This window comes from Ranitomeya imitator, chromosome 5 (genome assembly GCF_032444005.1).
Source record: "Ranitomeya imitator isolate aRanImi1 chromosome 5, aRanImi1.pri, whole genome shotgun sequence".
In the NCBI taxonomy this organism is placed as follows: Eukaryota; Metazoa; Chordata; class Amphibia; order Anura; family Dendrobatidae; genus Ranitomeya; species Ranitomeya imitator.
The window spans coordinates 439,126,530-439,146,135 of NC_091286.1; the positions used below are offsets into that span (position 1 = coordinate 439,126,530).

A 19,606-nucleotide genomic window follows, 5' to 3' on the forward strand; every position below is an offset into this window, starting at 1 on the left:
TCCCCAGCCAACAGGAAGCCCTCCCCCTGGCAGTATATATTAGCTCACACATACACATAATAGATAGGTCATATGACTGACAGCTGCCGTATTTCCTATATGGTACATTTGTTGCTCTTATAGTTTGTCTGCTTATTAATCAAATTTTTATTTTTGAAGGATACCAGACTTGTGTGTGTTTTAGGGTGAGTTTCGTTTGTCAAGTTGTGTGTGTTGAGTTGCATGTGGCAACATGCGTGTAGCAACTTTTTGTGTGTCGAGTTGCATGTGACAGGTTAGTGTAGCAAGTTGTGTGCAGCAAGTTTTGCGCATGGCGAGTTTTGCGCGTGGCGAGTTTTGTGTGGTGCCTTTTGAGTATGTGCAAGTTTTGCGTCAGGCAACTTTTGCATGTGTTGCAACTTTTGTGCATGTGGCAATTTTTCCGCGTGTGCAAGTTTTGCGTGTGGCGAGTTTTCCTTGAGGTGAGTTTTGCACTTGTGGCGAGTTTTGCGTGAGCCTAGTTTTTGCATGTGGCGAGTTCTGCGCGTGGCGAGTTATGAGCGCCGACTTTTGTGTTTCGACTTTTATGTGGCGAGGTTGGTGTATGTGTGGTGAAATGTGTGCTGAGGGTAATATGTGTTCATGCACGTGGTAGTGTGTGGAGCATTTTGTGTGTGTTCATATCCCCGTGTGTGGTGAGTATCCCATGTCGGGGCCCCACCTTAGCAACTGTCCGGTATATACTCTTTGGCGCCATCGCTCTCACTCTTTAAGTCCCCCTTGTTCACATCTGGCAGCTGTCAATTTGCCTCCAACACTTTTCCTTTCACTTTTCCCCATTATGTAGATAGGGCCAAAATTGTTTGGTGAATTGGTAAGCGCGGGGTTAAAATTTCACCTCACAACATAGGCTATGACGCTATCGGGGTCCAGCCGTGTGACTGTGCAAAATTTTGTGACTGTAGCTGCGACGCCTCCAACACTTTTCCTTTCACTTTTTCCCCATTATGTAGATAGGGGCAAAATTGTTTGGTGAATTGGAACGCGCGGGGTTAAAATTTTGCCTCACAACATAGCCTATGACGCTCTCGGGGTCCAGACGTGTGACTGTGCAAAATTTTGGCCTCCTAGCCACAGGTGTTTTAATTATAGTAGGTCCAATACCCCTCCACACAGAGAGAGAATTTGAGTCCAAGAAGAGGTTTCACATGTACCCATTCAGATGGAGACGTTTATTCTCAGCGAGGTAGGTCAAGCGTAGGACCTCGTATAAGAGAGATGCCGTAAAGTGGCTACGAGGTACACATAAATATGGCCATTTTTATGCGCTAAAAGCTCTCATTTTTCATATTTCTAGTGCAGTAATGCAGTTCAAATTTCGTGTTTTCAAGTTTGCATGTTTTGGCGCTGCAGTGTGCTGCCCTTTTTACTTAAATGTGCAAAATTTTGTGGCTGTAGCTGCGACGGTGCAGATGCCAATCCCGGACATACACACATACACACACACACACACACATTCAGCTTTATATATTAGATAGAAGTTACCAGACTTGTGTTCCTAATTTATTTCTAGGATTTTAGATTTTAGTTAGGCAGAAAATTCTGGGAGACAGCACATTGTTTGCAGCAGTTGCTTTATACAATTTATAAGCCATCATTTTAAATTATCAGGAAAATGAATTCACAGGCAAATGCATAGGAAAGTATTGTACCTTGTTATATGGGCAAAGAGATATTTGCAGCCTAGGATGACTCCAAAACACATGTTGAGTTTTAAACCATATTAACATTTTTTCACTTTTATTGTTTTTAATCTGTTGTGATTTTTTAATTTTCTTTCCTTCACATTTTGACATAACACGATCAATAGCAGTCACATTTGATCTTGGAACATAAAGCTGACAATTCTCCAATCTAACTTTGAGCCAAACAGTGCCCCATAGTTGTCCTGTGGAAATCTCTGTAAAAGTATATTTGAGGCATGCCTTAAATACTAGACTAAAAATTTCAAGATTCAGTTCAGTTTGAATTGGCGAACGTCCCAAACATATCTGAACCCTATTGAATTCAATTGGAGGCAATACTAAACCCATAGACAACAACCCATAGACAACAGCAACAACAACCTCAATGGGCCAAAAAGATGCCAAAACAGTTCATATTATGGGCAGACACCAGGAAAGGTGGCATCAATTGACTCAGAGTGCAAAAAGTAAAATTTTGCAGCATGGATATATGGAACAGGTCCTGAGACAAGGCTTGGACCAGCAATTCTAGCTTAAACATTGATCAGTAACAGGTGGTTGAGTGGCAGGTGTAGGGCTGGTGCCCTGGCAGCCCTGTCAAATTAAGGCAGCATACATGAATGAGACCCAACTTGAAGTCCAAACTAGTGACAGGCGAGCACTAAAATGCTCAGGTGCTCGTTGCTCGGGTCGAGTATATTGGAATGCTCAGGTGCTCAACCCGAGCAACGAGCAATTTTACCGCGGCCCCCTCTGGAGGTCTTTAGAGGGACTAGAAATTGCGGAAATCAGTGGAAACAGTGCTCAAATGACATGAGAACATCATGTGGAAGACCCCTGGAAGCATTTCTGACTCCCAGATCACTGCTGTGACCAATGTTGTCAGAGTCTTACGCCACTTTTACAGGCTGACAATAAAACACACAAAAACTAAACCAAAATGGATTTTCCTGGGAAATATGTAAAGGAACTTCCATTCCAGGGTAATGACTTGTATGGAAGACAAAATAAATAACCAAAAACAAAAATGCTTTTCCACACCTTGGGCTATGTTCACATGTAGTGTTTTTCGTGCGCTTTTGAACTGTAGCATTGCTTTCAACCAAGACAAATGCATTCACTGGGAAAGGTCATTTTAACATTTTACAACCTTAACTGGCCATGTGGTGTGTGACACATCATCAGACACATCCTGATTCATTTATGAAGGAGGGACTCTGAAAGTCACTAAGCCTATTTTTATAGGGCCATCAGGTGGCCTTTACTATTCATCCATCAGCTGGCTATGCTTTGTTGTTCCCATTATTAACCCCTTAACGACCGCCGATACGCCTTTTAACGGCGGCCGCTAAGGGTACTTAAACCACAGCGCCGTTAATTAACGGCGCTGTGGAAAAAGTAAATAGCGCCCCCCAGAGTCGGATTTTCTCCGGGGTCTCGGCTGCCGGGGGTAGCCGAGACCCCAGAGAACATGATTCGGGGGGGTTTTACCGACCCCGCATTTGCGATCGCCGGTAATTAACCGTTTACCGACGATCGCAAAAAAAAAATGCGATTTCTTTTTAATCTCTCTGTCCTCCGATGTGATCGCACATCAGAGGACAGAGAAATGGGGTCCCAGGTAGCCCCCCAATACTTACCTATCTCCCCCGGTGCTCCTCGTGGCTCCCGATGGGCGCCGCCATCTTCAAAATGGCGGGCGCATGTGAGGTGCGCCCGCCGGCCGGCACCGGGAGAATCTTTGGGGTCTCGGCTGCCGGGGGTAGCCGAGACCCCAAAGAACATGATCGGGGTCGGTTTTACCGACCACTGTTTTGCGATCGCCGGTAATTAACTGTTTACCGGCGACCGCAAAAAAAAAAAAAAAAAAAAAGCAAAGTGTAATTCTCTGTCCTCTGATGTGATCGCACATCAGAGGACAGAGAAATAGGGGGATTCGGGGACCCTATCATACTCACCGGTGTCCCTGGGTCCTCCTGCTGCTCCTCCTGGCTGCCGGGGAAAAGAAAATGGCGGGCGCATGCACAGTGCGCCCGCCATCTATCTCCATCTGCCGGCCGGCAGGGGAAGAGCAGTTGGGGCTAAAATTAGGGTTAGGGTTAAGGCTAGGGTTAGGGTTAGGGCTAGGGTTAGGGCTAGGGTTAGGGTTAGGGCTAGGGTTAGGGCTAGGGTTAGGGTTAGGGCTAGGGTTAGGGCTAGGGTTAGGGCTAGGGTTAGGGATGGGTTAGGGCTAGGGCTAGGGTTAGGGCTAGGACTAGGGCTAGGGTTAGGGCTAGAGTTAGGGCTAGGGTTAGGGTTCGGGCTAAATTTAGGGTTAGGGTTGGGGCTAAATTCAGGGTTAGAGTTGGGGCTAAATTTAGGGTTAGGGTTGGGGCTAAATTTAGGGTTAGGCTTCTTTCACACTTATGTCGGTACGGGGCCGTCTCAATGCGTCGGCCCGACATACCGACGCACGTTGTGAAAATTGTGCACAACGTGGGCAGCGGATGTAGTTTTTCAATGCATCCGCTGCCCAATCTATGTCCTGGGGAGGAGGGGGCGGAGTTACGGCCACGCATGTGCGGTCAGAAATGGCGGACGCGACGTACAAAAAAAGGTTACATTGAACGTTTTTTGTGCCGATGGTCCGCCAAAACACAACTGATACAGTGCACGACGGACGCGACGTGTGGCCATCCGTCACGATCCGTCGGCAATACAAGACTATGGGCAAAAAACGCATCCTGCGGGCACATTTGAAGGATCCGTTTTTTGTCCAAAACGATGGATTGCGACGGATGCCAAATGACGCAAGTGTGAAAGTAGCCTTAGGGCTAGGGTTAGGGTTGGGGCTAAAGTTAGGGCTAGGGTTGGGGCTAAAGTTAGGGTTAGAGTTGGGATTAGGGTTAGGGTTTGGATTAGGGTTGGTATTAGGGTTAGTGTTGGCATTAGGGTTACGCTTGGGCTTAGGGTTAGGTTTGGGATTAGGGTTAAGGTTAGGGTTGTGATTAGGGGTGTATTGGGATTAGGGTTAGGTTTGAGGTTAGGGTTGAGATTAGGATTAGGGGTGTGTTGGATTTAGGGTTTTGATGAGGGTTATGGTTAGGGTTGACATTAGGGTTGTTTTGGGGTAAGGGTTGTGATTATCGTTAGGGTTAGTGATTAGGATTATGGATCGGGTTGGGATTAGGGTTAAGAGTGTGTTGGGGTTAGGGATGGAGCTAGAATTGGGGGGTTTCCACTGTTTAGGTACATCAGGGGGTCTCCAAACACGACAGCCAATTTTGCGCTCAAAAAGACAAATGGTGCTCCCTCCCTTCTGAGCTCTGCTGTGCACCCAAACAGTGGGTTACCCCCAAATATGGGGCATCAGCGTACTCGGGATAAGTTGGACAACAACTTTTGGGGTCCAATTTCTCCTGTTACCCTTGTGAAAATAAAAACTTGGGCTACAAAATCTTTTTTGTGGTTTTATTTTCATGACTCTGCATTCTAAACTTCTGTGAAGCACTTGGGCATTCAAAGTTCTCACCACACATCTAGATAAGTTCCTTGGGGGGTCTAGTTTCCAAAACGGGGTCACTTGTGGGGGGTTACTACTGTTTAGGTACATCAGGGGCTCTGCAAACGCAACATAACGCCCACAGACCATCCTATCTAAGTCTGCATTCCAAAACGGCGCTCCTTCCCTTCCGAGCTCTGTCGTGCGCCCAAACAGTGGTTTACCCCCACATATGGCACATCAGTGTACTCGGGATAAATTGGACAACAACTATTGTGGTCCAATTTCTCCTGTTACCCTTGTGAAAATAAAAACTTGGGGGCTACAATATCTTTTTGTGGAAAAAAATATATTTTTTATTTTCACGACTCTGCATTCTAAACTTCTGTGAAGCACTTGGGCATTCAAAGATCTCACCACACATCTAGATAAGTTCCTTGGGGGGGTCTAATTTCCAAAATGGGGTCACTTGTGGAGGGTTTCTACTGTTTAGGCACATCAGGGGCTCTCCAAACGCGACATGGCGTCCGATCTCAATTCCAGACAATTCTACATTGAAAAAGTAAAACGGCACTCCTTCTCTTCCAAGCTCTGCGGTGCACCCAAACAGTGGTTTACCCCCACATATTGGGTATCGACGTACTCAGGAGAAATTGCACTACAACTTTTGTGGTCTAATTTCTCCTGTTACCCTTGTAAAAATAAAAATTTGGTGGCAAAAAGATCATTTTTGTGTAAACAAATGCGATTTTTTATTTTCACGGCTCAACGTTATAAACTTCTGTGAAGCACATGGGGGTTCAAAGTGCTCACCACACATCTAGATAAGTTCCTTAAGGGGTCTAGTTTCCAAAATGGTGTCACTTGTTGGGGGTTTCCACTGTTTAGGCACATCAGGGGCTCTCCAAACGCGACATGGCGTCCAATCTCAATTCCAGCCAATTCTACATTGAAAAAGTAAAACGGCGCTCCTTCACTTCCAAGCTCTGCGGTGCGCCCAAACAGTGGTTTACCCCCACATATTGGGTATTGGCGTATTCAGGAGAAATCACACAACAACTTTTTTGGTCTAATTTCTCCTGTTATCCTTGTGAAAATAAGAATTTGTGGGCGAAAAAATCATTTTTGTGTAAACAAATGCGATTTTTTATTTTCACGGCTCTACGTTATAAACTTCTGTGAAGCTCTTGGGGGTTCAAGTGCTCACCACACATCTAGATAAGTTCCTTAAGGGGTCTAGTTTACAAAATGGTGTCACTTGTGGGGGGTTTCCACTGTTTAGGCACATCAGGGGCTCTCTAAACGTGACATGGCGTCCGATCTCAATTCCAGCCAATTCTGCATTGAAAAAGTCAAACGGCGCTCCTTCACTTCCAAGTTCTGCAGTGCGCCCAAACAGTGGTTTACCCCCACATATGGGGTATTGGCGTATTCAGGAGAAATTGCATAACAAAATTTATGGTTACATTTCTGTTTTTACACTTGTGAAAATAAAAAAAATGGTTCTGAATTAAAATGTTTGCAAAAAAAAGTTAAATGTTCTCAAAAAATGGTGACAACTCCAAAAGTTGAGTTTTGCAAACTTCTGAATTTTTTAGAGTAGCAAAAAAACTGGACATGCTTGATATTGCCGTAATCGTCTGATGAGCAGAGTCATATTATGAGGTCATTATTACCACAAAATGTACATCGTAAAAATAGTTCCCAAAAATCTGTTTCAGAAAGAAATGCTTTTCTTTCACAAATTCTCCCCACTTGGAATTTTTTTCTCATTTTCTAGTACACTATGTGGTAAAATGAATAGTGTCATTCAAAAGTACAACTCATCCTGCAAAAAAAGCCCTCACACATCTATGTGGACAGAAAGATAAAAGAGTTATGGCTCTCGGAAGAGAGTGAGGAAAAAATGAATACGCAAAATGGAAATTCGCCTCGTTGTGAAGGAGTTAGGCTGCCGTCACACTATCAGTATTTGGTCAGTATTTTACATCAGTATTTGTAAGCCAAAACCAGGAGTGGAACAAATAGAGGACAAGTATAATAGAAACATATGCACCACTTCTGCATTTATCACCCACTCCTGGTTTTGGCTTACAAATACTGATGTAAAATACTGACCAAATACTGATAGTGTGACGGCAGCCTTAAAGTAAGTTTTTTTCTGAATCGCCGCAGCTGAGATAATACAGCTAGGGCCTGTCAGATTCCCATTAAGGGTATCAGCCATTGTGTCTTACAGACTTGTTGATTACTACTTTCTCATTATACTAGATACGGTACATCCATTATAATTACTTGCCAACTGATGTAACTCTTAGGCCGGAGTCACACTATTGTACAACAAGGCCGAGTGCTATAAGATAAAAAATGGCATAGCACTCTGCCCAGTGTTACTCTATGTGGCAGCTTAGATCTGGGATTAATTTCTCATGCCGAATTGGCATAAGTCTATGGGTGCGAGTGACACAACGTGCAAAACTCGGATACCACCCGAGTGCGGTGCGATATACACCGACGCCAGCAGAAGAGGAGGTGGAGAAATTTCTTTCTCCACCTCCTCTGCAACTACGCTCCAGTCCACTCTGAGGCTCAGAGCACAGATGCATGACGCTCGGCTCCTGCTCGCAGCAGAGCAGGAGTCGAGGGTCATTAGTATATCGCAGCAGATGCTTTCGCATTCAATGCCATGCACTGGTGTGACTCCAGTCTAAGACTATAATAATCATGCTTATTAATTGCAACATTTTAATATATTTCAGAATATTAGCTATGTAAAGTAGACATCAGATCCTAAATAGCTAAGAAAATAGTTATACCAAAAAAGAAAAGGAACAGCACAGAAATACTTAACTTCAGGTGCAAAGCCCCAAGATGTTCCGTCCAGCGATCATCCACATTTATAAATGTCCAAAAATGAGGCAGCACTCCATAGCAAATGTCAAAAAACGTGCAGGGTTTAATATACCCACATTTTGTGGCGACGTTTCAGCTCGCAATGAGCTTTTCTCATGAGAAAAAGCTCATTGCGAGCTGAAACGTCGCCACAATATGTGGGTATATTAAACCCTGCACGTTTTTTGACATTTGCTATGGAGTGCTGCCTCATTTTTGGACATTTAAGAAAATAGTTAGCTAAAGTCTAGGGTGGAAAGAGACAGATAACTGTGTTTTAATCTCTGTTCATTTCAAGATTATTTCTTACAGTATAATAATGCCAGATTAATAGCATGTGCGAGTTCCAAAGTATGGTCCCTAGTGACTTATAATGTTGTCTCTCAGGGTTCCATTGAGGTTTCTGACTTTCAACACCAAGTGACTCTTAATGGAAGCACATATAGCAAATGTAGACATAGCCTTAACAAATCTATGTAATTTGATTTTAGGACAGCTTACATTCAGTGTTCGTGGTCCTGGTGTGACAATAGAATATGAACTAGATTTGTTGCTTGCCTTGAATTCTTCAAGGTGCTAAAAAAGATTAACAAATGTAAATAAGACATAGAAAATATGTTGCTGTGTTAATGTGTTAAATTTCCTGGCACAGGATCAATATTACCCAGCCGGTTCCTTCAAACAACTTCATATCTAGCGGATCCCCGTGTATGTTTCCATTCATTAGAACCAATGAATGACAAGTGGCCATTGCTCCAATCAACGGGCTCCAGGGTAAAGAACAACCAGGTGTAATGGACACTGCTTCCTGAAAACTGATAGAGAAAAAGTGATATATATATATATATATATATATATATATATATATATATATATATATATACACAGTGGGGCAAAAAAGTATTTAGTCAGTCAGCAATAGTGCAAGTTCCACCACTTAAAAAGATGAGAGGCGTCTGTAATTTACATCATAGGTAGACCTCAACTATGGGAGACAAACTGAGAAAAAAAATCCAGAAAATCACATTGTCTGTTTTTTTATCATTTTTTTTGCATATTATGGTGGAAAATAAGTATTTGGTCAGAAACAAACAATCAAGATTTCTGGCTCTCACAGACCTGTAACTTCTTCTTTAAGAGTCTCCTCTTTCCTCCACTCATTACCTGTAGTAATGGCACCTGTTTAAACTTGTTATCAGTATAAAAAGACACCTGTGCACACCCTCAAACAGTCTGACTCCAAACTCCACTATGGTGAAGACCAAAGAGTTGTCAAAGGACACCAGAAACAAAATTGTAGCCCTGCACCAGGCTGGGAAAACTGAATCTGCAATAGCCAACCAGCTTGGAGTGAAGAAAGCAACAGTGGGAGCAATAATTAGAAAATGGAAGACATACAAGACCACTGATAATCTCCCTCGATCTGGGGCTCCACGCAAAATCCCACCCCGTGGGGTCAGAATGATCACAAGAACGGTGAGCAAAAATCCCAGAACCACGCGGGGGGACCTAGTGAATGAACTGCAGAGAGCTGGGACCAATGTAACAAGGCCTACCATAAGTAACACACTACGCCACCATGGACTCAGATCCTGCAGTGCCAGACGTGTCCCACTGCTTAAGGCAGTACATGTCCGGGCCCGTCTGAAGTTTGCTAGAGAGCATTTGGATGATCCAGAGGAGTTTTGGGAGAATGTCCTATGGTCTGATGAAACCAAACTGGAACTGTTTGGTAGAAACACAACTTGTCGTGTTTGGAGGAAAAAGAATACTGAGTTGCATCCATCAAACACCATACCTACTGTAAAGCATGGTGGTGGAAACATCATGCTTTGGGGCTGTTTCTCTGCAAAGGGGCCAGGACGACTGATCCGGGTACATGAAAGAATGAATGGGGCCATGTATCGTGAGATTTTGAGTGCAAACCTCCTTCCATCAGCAAGGGCATTGAAGATGAAACGTGGCTGGGTCTTTCAACATGACAATGATCCAAAGCACACCGCCAGGGCAACGAAGGAGTGGCTTCGTAAGAAGCATTTCAAGGTCCTGGAGTGGCCTAGCCAATCTCCAGATCTCAACCCTATAGAAAACCTTTGGATGGAGTTGAAAGTCCGTGTTGCCAAGCGAAAAGCCAAAAACATCACTGCTCTAGAGGAGATCTGCATGGAGGAATGGGCCAACATACTAACAACAGTGTGTGGCAACCTTGTGAAGACTTACAGAAAACGTTTGACCTCTGTCATTGCCAACAAAGGATATATTACAAAGTATTGAGATGAAATTTTGTTTCTGACCAAATACTTATTTTCCACCATAATATGCAAATAAAATGTTAAAAAAACAGACAATGTGATTTTCTGGATTTTTTTTTCTCAGTTTGTTTCCCATAGTTGAGGTCTACCTATGATGTAAATTACAGACGCCTCTCATCTTTTTAAGTGGTGGAACTTGCACTATTGCTGACTGACTAAATACTTTTTTTGCCCCACTGTATATACAGTATATATACATATATCAATAAAAAATGTATATATATATTTATATGCACACACGCAGTATGGTGAAATAAGTATTGAACAAGTCACACATTTTCTAATTAAATATATTTCTAGAAGTGCCATTGACACTATATTGTCCCCAGATGGCAGTAATTATAGATGTCCATGGACTACGATATGTGTGATAATGAGAAATGACACAGGAAAAAGTATTTAATACTATTGATGAGCGAGTGTACTCGTTACTCGAGTTTTCCGAGCATGCTCGTGTGTTCTCCACGTATCTTGGGCGTGCTCGTAGATTTGGTTTGAGTCCCCACAGCTGCATGATTTGCGGCTGCTAGACAGACAGAATACATGTGGGTATTCCCAAACAAACAGGCAATCACTGCATGTGTTCAGGTTGTCTAGCAGCTGCAAATCATGCAGCTGCGAGCACGCCCAAGGTACTCTGAGAACACTCGAGCATGCTCGGAAAAGTCAAGTAACAAGCACATTCGCTCACCACTATTTAGCACACTTATTGAAATGTATTTAACATTTTATACAGTTTCTTTTGATCTCCAAATTTATGTGCATTATGGCATCCAAATAGTTCAATTTTTCTCTCATCTGATCACAATATATTCTCTCAGCATTGCAAAGGCGTTTGTAAATGTTGTTAAGCATAGTGTACACGCATCTGAACATGCCTTTTGTTCAACAAAGAAATGACAGAAAAATGACTGGCACATCCTAACTAGTGTGAATAGGTGCATGTCTGTATGCCTGGGTGAATGTGGACACCTCTGTCAGCAAAACCTACATATGGGTTGGCCGGAACCAAGTGTGATTAGATGTAATTAAAAACCACATGGTGACGGGAGGAGTGCTCAGTCAGTAAGCTAACAGAAATGACAGAAAAACGACTGGCACATCCAAACTAGTGTGAATAGGTGCATACCAGGAGCAGCTACCTCCATACACAAAACACAAAAAAGGTTGCACTCTATTGTGCCAAATCATGTCTAAGATGAAATACATGAAATATGAATAGCAAAATGGCTTTTGAACATTAGGAAAATATTTGAGAGATGCTTTGCACAAAATTTGATCAAATAGCGTAAGCTAGGGTTGAGCGAAACGGATCGGACAAATTGAAAAATTGCCGACTTTTGGCAAAGTCGGGTTTCGGGAAACCCGACCCGATCCTAGTGTGGGATCGGCCATGAGGTCGGCGAACAGCGTGCCAAGGTCGCGTTTCGTATGACGTTTTCAGTGCCATTTTTCAGCCAATGAAGGAGGACGCAGAGTGTGGGCAGTGTGATGACATAGGTCTCGGTCCCCACCATCTTAGAGAAGGGCATGACAGTGATTGGCTTGCTTTCTGTGGCTCACAGGGGCTATAAAGGGGCGTGCACGCCGACCGCCATCTTACTTCTGCCGATCTTAGCATAGGGAGAGGTTCCTGCAGCTGCATCAGAAGAAGGGGTATAGTTAGGGAGGGAAGATTAAGCCCCGAAACTGCTTGTGCTGTAGCGATTTCCACTGTCCAACACCACCTTTTCTTTGCAGGGACAGTGGAGTTTATATTTTTGTGCATCAACGCTGTAGCTTATTAGGCTGCCTTATAAGGCTCCCTGATAGCTGCATTGCTGTTTGTACGCCGCTGTGCAAACCAACTGCTTTTTTAAAAGGAAAACTCCTGTTGCTCCTTTCTGCACAGTTCTCTTGTTTATTTGTCCACACTTTTGTGTGCAGCAGTCCTTTTTATTGCTGCCATACTTGTCCTGAGATCATTGTAGGGAGATTGAAATTGTACTACAGCCCTTGTATTTTTTTATATATCTTCCAGCCACGTTCTGCCACTTACATTGTGTAGTGTAATACACTGGGCCTGAGTTTTGTTGCAGTCTCCCCCCAAGAAAAGGGAGATTTAAATTGGCACTAAGTGGATCTACGTCAGTTCTGTTAGTTTATCGTACATCTTCCAGCCACGTTCTGCCACTTACATTGTGTAGTATAATACACTGGGCCTGAGTTTTGTAGCAGTCTCCGCTCCAAAAAAGGGAGATTTAAATTGGCACTAAGTGGATCTACGTCACAGTTCTGTTAGTTTGTTGTACATCTTCCAGCCACGTTCTGCCACTTACATTGTGTACTGTAATACACTGGGCCTGAGTTTTGTTGCAGTCTCCCCCCCCAAAAAAGGGAGATTTAAATTGGCACTAAGTGGATCTATGTCACAGTTCTGTTAGTTTGTTGTACATCTTCCAGCAATGTTCTGCCACTTACATTGTGTAGTGTAATACATTAGGCCGGAGTTTTGTTTTGCAGTCTCCCCCCAAAAAAAGGGAGATTTAAATTGGCACTAAGTTGATCTACATCAGTTCTGTTAGTTTGTTGTATATATTCCAGCCACGTTATGCCACTTATATTGTGTAGTGTAATACACTGGGCCTGAGTTTTGGTGCAGTCTCCCCCCCCAAAAAAGGGAGATTTAAATTGGCACTAAGTGGATCTACGTCAGTTCTGTTAGTTTGTCGTATATCAGCCAGCCACGTTCTGCCACTTACATTGTGTAGTGTAAAACACTGGGCCTGAGTTTTGTTGCAGTCTCCCCCCCAAAAAAGGGAGATTTAAATTGGCACTAAGTGGATCTATGTCACAGTTCTGTTAGTTTGTTGTACATCTTCCAGCAATGTTCTGCCACTTACATTGTGTAGTGTAATACATTAGGCCGGAGTTTTGTTTTGCAGTCTCCCCCCAAAAAAAGGGAGATTTAAATTGGCACTAAGTTGATCTACATCAGTTCTGTTAGTTTGTTGTATATATTCCAGCCACGTTATGCCACTTATATTGTGTAGTGTAATACACTGGGCCTGAGTTTTGGTGCAGTCTCCCCCCCCAAAAAAGGGAGATTTAAATTGGCACTAAGTGGATCTACGTCAGTTCTGTTAGTTTGTCGTATATCAGCCAGCCACGTTCTGCCACTTACATTGTGTAGTGTAAAACACTGGGCCTGAGTTTTGTTGCAGTCTCCCCCCCAAAAAAGGGAGATTTAAATTGGCACTAAGTGGATCTACGTCAGTTCTGTTAGTGTTTGTCGTATATCAGCCAGCCACGTTCTACCACTTACATTGTGTAGTGTAATACACTGGGCCTGAGTTTTTTTGCAGTTTCCCCCCAAAAAAAGGGAGATTTAAATTCTCAACAAGTTTATATACACCTTCTACCTTGTTTTACAGTATCATATAATGGTTGTTATTTTGGTCATTGCTAGCTGGTTCTGATGGTGGTGGTGGTGGTGGAGCATCTGGTGGCAGTGGGAAAAGCAAAATAGCACCGAAGGCTCGAGGTGTTGAGCCAGTGTCATCGTGTGGCTACACAAGGCCTCGAAGGCTCCCTTATCTGGGAGTAGGAAAACAGCTTTTAAAGCCGGAGCAGCAGGAAAAAGTTTTGGCTTTCCTTGCTGACTCAGCCGCTAGCTCTTTCTCCTCCTCTTCAGGAGGTTCGAAATCTAAAAGCAGCGAGTCATCAGTGGATGCTCCCGGTCAGGAACAAGTTGCTTCCTTGTTTCCTTCACCCAAACCAAAAGTGAAGGATGCGGCAGGCGACACTACAGTTTACTCCATGGAGCTCTTTACACATACCGTGCCTGGGTTAGAGAGGGAAATTGTTAAAAGCCCATTACAAGATGAATCGCACATGGAGTGCACAGATGCACAGCCACAGCTAGATTATTATGCTGTTCCATTGACTCAGATCACTACATTGCCCTCGCAGTGTACTGAGCCATAATCTGACCCTTATAAGACTATGGTGCCCCGTCATGGACGCTATAGCACCTTACACTGTGACACAGAGAAAGGTGCACATGACATTGAAGAGGTGGTGATAGATGACCCAGTTGTTGACCCAGATTGGCAGCCATTGGGGAAGAGGGTACCGCTGCCAGTAGCTCGGAAGCAGAGGAGGATGATCCGCAGCAGCCATTTACGTCGCAACAGCTTTCATCTGGCAGGCCCGTATCTGGCCAAAAATGTTTGCCAAAACCAAAAACAGTTTTAGGACAGCATGGCCATCTGGTGAAAGTAGCACAGCATGCAATGCCTGAAAAGGTAATTCATAGTAGGAAGAGTGTAGTGTGGAAATTTTGTAGACATTTAACCAGCATGCACTTGCAATCCTGGACTAACTACCAAACGTCCCCTACCGTTGGTGCACCTGCTCAGAATGAAGGTAGTCAGCAACGTTACATTGCTTCCCTCACTGTAAGCCCAACGGTTAGGACACCACCAGCAGCAAATGTGGAGGTATCATCGCAAGGCCAAAGCAGTCAGGGACTCACAAGGTTCTTGGTAGGAAACACTGTATGTAGGCCAACATCAAGAATACCATCACCAACCCTCTCTCAATCTGCCATGTCCACCACCACCCCCGCTAGTTCCACCATATGCAGCTCTCCAGTCCAGTTCACCCTACAAGAGATTCTCATTAGGAAAAGAAAGTACTCATCCTGTCATCCGCGTACACAGGGTTTGAACGCCCACATTGCTAGACTAATCTCATTAGAGATGATGCCCTACAGGTTAGTTGAAAGCGAAGCTTTCAAAGCCCTGATGGCCTACGCAGTACCATGCTATGACCTACCCAGTCGACACTTCTTTGCGAGAAAAGCCATCCCAGCCCTCCACCAGCATGTAAAAGACCGCATTTTCCATGCACTGAGGCAATCAGTCAGTAGAAAGGTGCACCTCACAACAGATGCATGGACCAGTAGGCATGGCCAGGGATGTTACGTGTCCATCACGGTGCACTGGGTTAATGTGGTGGATGCAGGGTCCACAGGGGACAGCCATAGTGGGACAGTTCTGCCTAGCCCACGGTCTAGGAAACAGTTTGCTGTAGGCGTTCGCCACCTCTCCTGCTCCTCCTCCTCCAGAAGTGAAAGCTCATCCACAGAGCGCAGTCGCACGACCACTCCATCCGCAGCTGCCAGTGTTGCACACGAGGTGTTCCATTATGGAACAGCTAGTGGTAAGTGTCAGCAGGCTGTGCTACAAATGAAGTGTTTGGGCGACAAGAGACACACTGCGAAAGTACTGGCTGAGTACTTGCAGCAACAAACTCAGTCATGGCTGGGCAGTGTACATCTTGAGACAGGCAAGGTAGTTAGTGATAACGGAAGGAATTTTATGGCTGCCATAGCCCATTCGGAACTGAAACACATACCTTGCCTGGCTCACACCTTGAACCTGGTGGTGCAGTGCTTCCTGAAAAATTATCTGGAGTTACCAGCCCTGCTCCTGAAGGTGTGAAGACTTTGCTCGCACATCCGCAGGTCGCCCGTACACTCCAGCCGTATGCTGAACCATCAGCGATCGCTGAATCTTCCCCAGCACAGCCTAATAATGGACATTGCAACAAGGTAGAACTCCACACTGCACATGCTTCAGAGGCTGTGCGAACAAAGGCGTGCTGTCATTTATTTGTGGGAGGATACACATACATGGGCAGGCAGTTCGATGGCAGATATGGAGTTGTCTGGTGTGCAGTGGTTGAAGCTCCAAGACCTCTGTCAAGTCCTTCAGTGTTTTGAGGAATGCACACAGCTGGTAAGTGCAGATGACGCCATCATAATCATGAGCATCCCACTAATGCGTCTGCTGATGCAAAGTTTAATGCACATCAAGGAGCAGGCATCTTCAGCTGAGGAGGAGGGAAGCATTAATGACAGTCAGCCATTGTCTAGTCAGGGAACTCTCCTGGATGAGGTGGCGGATGAAGAGGAGGAGGATGATGGGGATGAATATTTATGGGAGGAGGATGCTTCTCAGGGGGCAATAGAAACTGGTGGCATTGCAAGGTCAGGTACAGGGTTTTTGCGTGACACAAGTGATGTTGATTTGCAAGAAAGTGCTCCTCAACCCAGCACAATCAGTGAATTGACAACTGGAACATTGGCCCACATGGCTGAATATGCCTTGCGTATCCTAAAAAGGGACCCCCGCATTATCAAAATGATGACCGATGACGATTACTGGTTGGTCTGCCTCCTGGATCCACAATATAAAGGAAAATTACAAAATATCATGCCACATGAGAACCTTGAGCAAATATTGGCTACCAAACAAGCAACTCTTGTAGACCGTTAGGTTCAGTCATTCCCAGCACACAGTGGCGGTGATGGTTCTCACACGAGCTGTAGGGGGCAACATGGCAGAGGTGTTAGAGGTGCACAATCCGAAGTGGCGTTGGACAGAGGGGTTTTATGACCAGGTTGTGGAGTGATTTTGCAATGACTGCAGACACAACAGGTACTGCTGCATCGATTTAAAGTGACAGGAGACAACATTTGTCCAGTATGGTTATGAACTATTTTTCCTCCCTTATCGATGTTCTCCATCACCCGTCATTCCCATTTGATTACTGGGCAAAATAGACACCTGGCCTGAATTGGCAGAATATGCATTACAGGAGCTCGCTTGGCCAGCTTCTAGTGTGCTATCAGAAAGAGTCTTCAGTGCTGCTGGTTCAATACTGACCAAAAAAAGGACACATCTGGCTACCTGAAATGTTGATGATCTAACCTTCATTAAAATGAACCAATCATGGATTTCCAATTATTTTGCCCCACCTTCCCCTGCTGACACGTAGCTTGCCTGAAAAATGTCTTGCTTTTGGCCTCCTCTTACTGACTGCTCCAATTCCTCAATTTGCAGCTGCTGAATGTCCACCATAGGCCATTTTTATACCTCCCTAAATGGGCTGACTCCCCCCACAGGCCCGTGGTCACCACTTGGCACAAGCACCCGTGCGAGTGCCGTTTGCCTGGACAGGTGGGTGTGCCCAATCTTCGGCGACGGCACTGGCACAGGGTCCCTCATAGTACAATGAAGTGTCTCTGATGGTGGTGGTGCACAACCAACGTCAGACACACCGTCGTAATATAAGGGGCCCTGTGCCAGTACCGCCGCCCACGAGAGAGTGTTCCCCCTCAGCTCGAACAGTGCTCTACCACTTGCAAAACTTACCTCTCCCTGCTCCACCACTGTGTAGTCTGCGCTGTTAAATCCTTCAATGGCACTGCCAATACAAAATTGTTGAAATGATAGATGATAGTAAAAATATATAGGGGTCCTGGCCTCCATTTAGAACAATTAATACTTCGCGCCAACTACCACTGTCTGCTACTCAGCAGAGGAGCCGACCCCTGTGTCTACTAACTGTGTCAGCCACTTATTACAGTTGTCCTCCACTGAACAAAGCAATGCCACCTGTGTACTCCTTGTTAAGGACTGGCGGAACGCACCAAGTACAAGATGAAATGGAACTAGGTGCGTTCGCAGTCCGAGGTCCACCGTGCAGGTAAGAACCCTGCTGCTAGTAAAAACGGACTATATGGCGGTACTATAAGAATACACACATGGGTTAACTTCACCCTGTGTGAAGGAAGCGACCCTGTTGCGTCACAAGACCGCGGTACCGCACATAGAGCGCAAGCAAGGAGTCACTAATCTCAAACCCGAGACTGAGGGTTTGAGTTCAGAAGACCCCATGCGCTCGACACCGCAACTGGGGTGTCAGAGGAACATAAATAATAATATAAAGGCACAAGAGTGCGTGCGGTGCCGCACTGACGGACGCCACTAACCACCCAGGCTTGGGTCAGGAAAGCGCAGAGCAAGCGCACGGCGCCGTACTGGCGGACACAGCAGCTGGTAGCTGTAATGTGTGTTACGTGCTGTTGGATAAGTCAGGCGCTAGATAGCAAACATACATCTTCCGCGAACAGACATCCAGTAGGGAGGGTTATTTAAAGAGCGACTTTCACTCACAACACACACACATATTTACAAGACAATACTAGCGCATGGCCGTGCGGTCATGCGCAGTTTATATAGTTGCAGCACAGGAAGCTGCTACCGAAGTTTTGCCCTTTCAGGACCTTCCTGGAGGACCAATGGAATGTGCTGCAGTACCTGAGCATGTGACCCTCGATCTCCAACGGGAGATCCCGCCCTGGGCATGCTCAGTGTGTGAAAATAAGGACATAGTCCCAGAGAAGCCCGCTCGCCGCAGATCAGTGCAGGGTACAACAGGAGAGCCAGAAAAGGCAGTAGTAACCCTCTGCACAGAATCAGTCCCAGCAAGACGCTGGGAGCGACGCCTCCGCTGAGCAGACCCCACTGCGGCCGATGCAGAATGGGAGACCGCAGCAGACACGGATTGAGATTCCTCCTGTGCAGCAGAGGAAACTCGACTCCTAACATTACCCCCCCTCCTAGGGCCCCCTCCTCCTTGAGCCTCACTACGCTCAAAAGCTGCAATAAGCAGCGGAGCCCGAATGTGCTCCACAGGCTCCCAGGTTCTATCCTCTGGGCCGTGACCCTTCCAGTCCACCAGATAAAATTTCTTGCCACGTACCACCTTGCACCCCACAATAGCATTCACCTCAAACTCATCCGTGGATGAACCCGATGTCCCAGCAGATGACTCAGAAAACCGGGACAAACGAACGGGCTTTAAGAGGGAAACATGAAAAGTATCGGTGATACCAAGGCGTGGAGGAATAGTTAAACGGTAGACCACAGGGTTGACCTGTTCCAGAACCTTAAACGGGCCAATGTAGCGAGGAGCAAACTTAGTGGACTCAACTCGCAGCCTGATGTTACGGGCGGAGAGCCACAACAAGTCGCCAGGAGCAAAGACCGGAGCGGGGCGCCGGTGTGTATCAGCCGAAACCCTCATTCTCTCCTTGGAGGCCTGGATGGCATCATGATGTCACGTGCCCCCACCGCCCAGTCTGCCACCCTAGAATCAGTGGATGACACAGGCATGGGCACAGGGACACGCGGATGCTGGCCGTAATTAAGGAGAAAAGGAGTCTGACCAGTGGAATCGACTACGGCGTTGTTCAAGGCAAATTCCGCCCAAGGTAGCAAAGATGTCCAGTCGTCCTGCCGAGCAGAGACGAAATGACGCAAATATGTCACCAGAGTCTGGTTGGTTCTCTCCACCAACCCATT

General features: G+C 45.4%; 1 protein-coding gene across 1 annotated transcript in view; it reads right to left on the minus strand.

The window, feature by feature from the left end:
• LOC138638119 (probable cation-transporting ATPase 13A5) overlaps positions 1–19,606 on the minus strand; it is a 611,270-nt gene that overhangs the window by 429,494 nt on the left and 162,170 nt on the right. The window contains exons 14-15 of the mRNA XM_069727143.1: positions 8,762–8,912; positions 8,599–8,673 (exon numbers count right to left, since the gene is read on the minus strand). Of these exons, the coding sequence (XP_069583244.1) occupies positions 8,599–8,673; positions 8,762–8,912 (226 nt within the window). The remainder of the gene's footprint in view (positions 1–8,598; positions 8,674–8,761; positions 8,913–19,606) is intronic.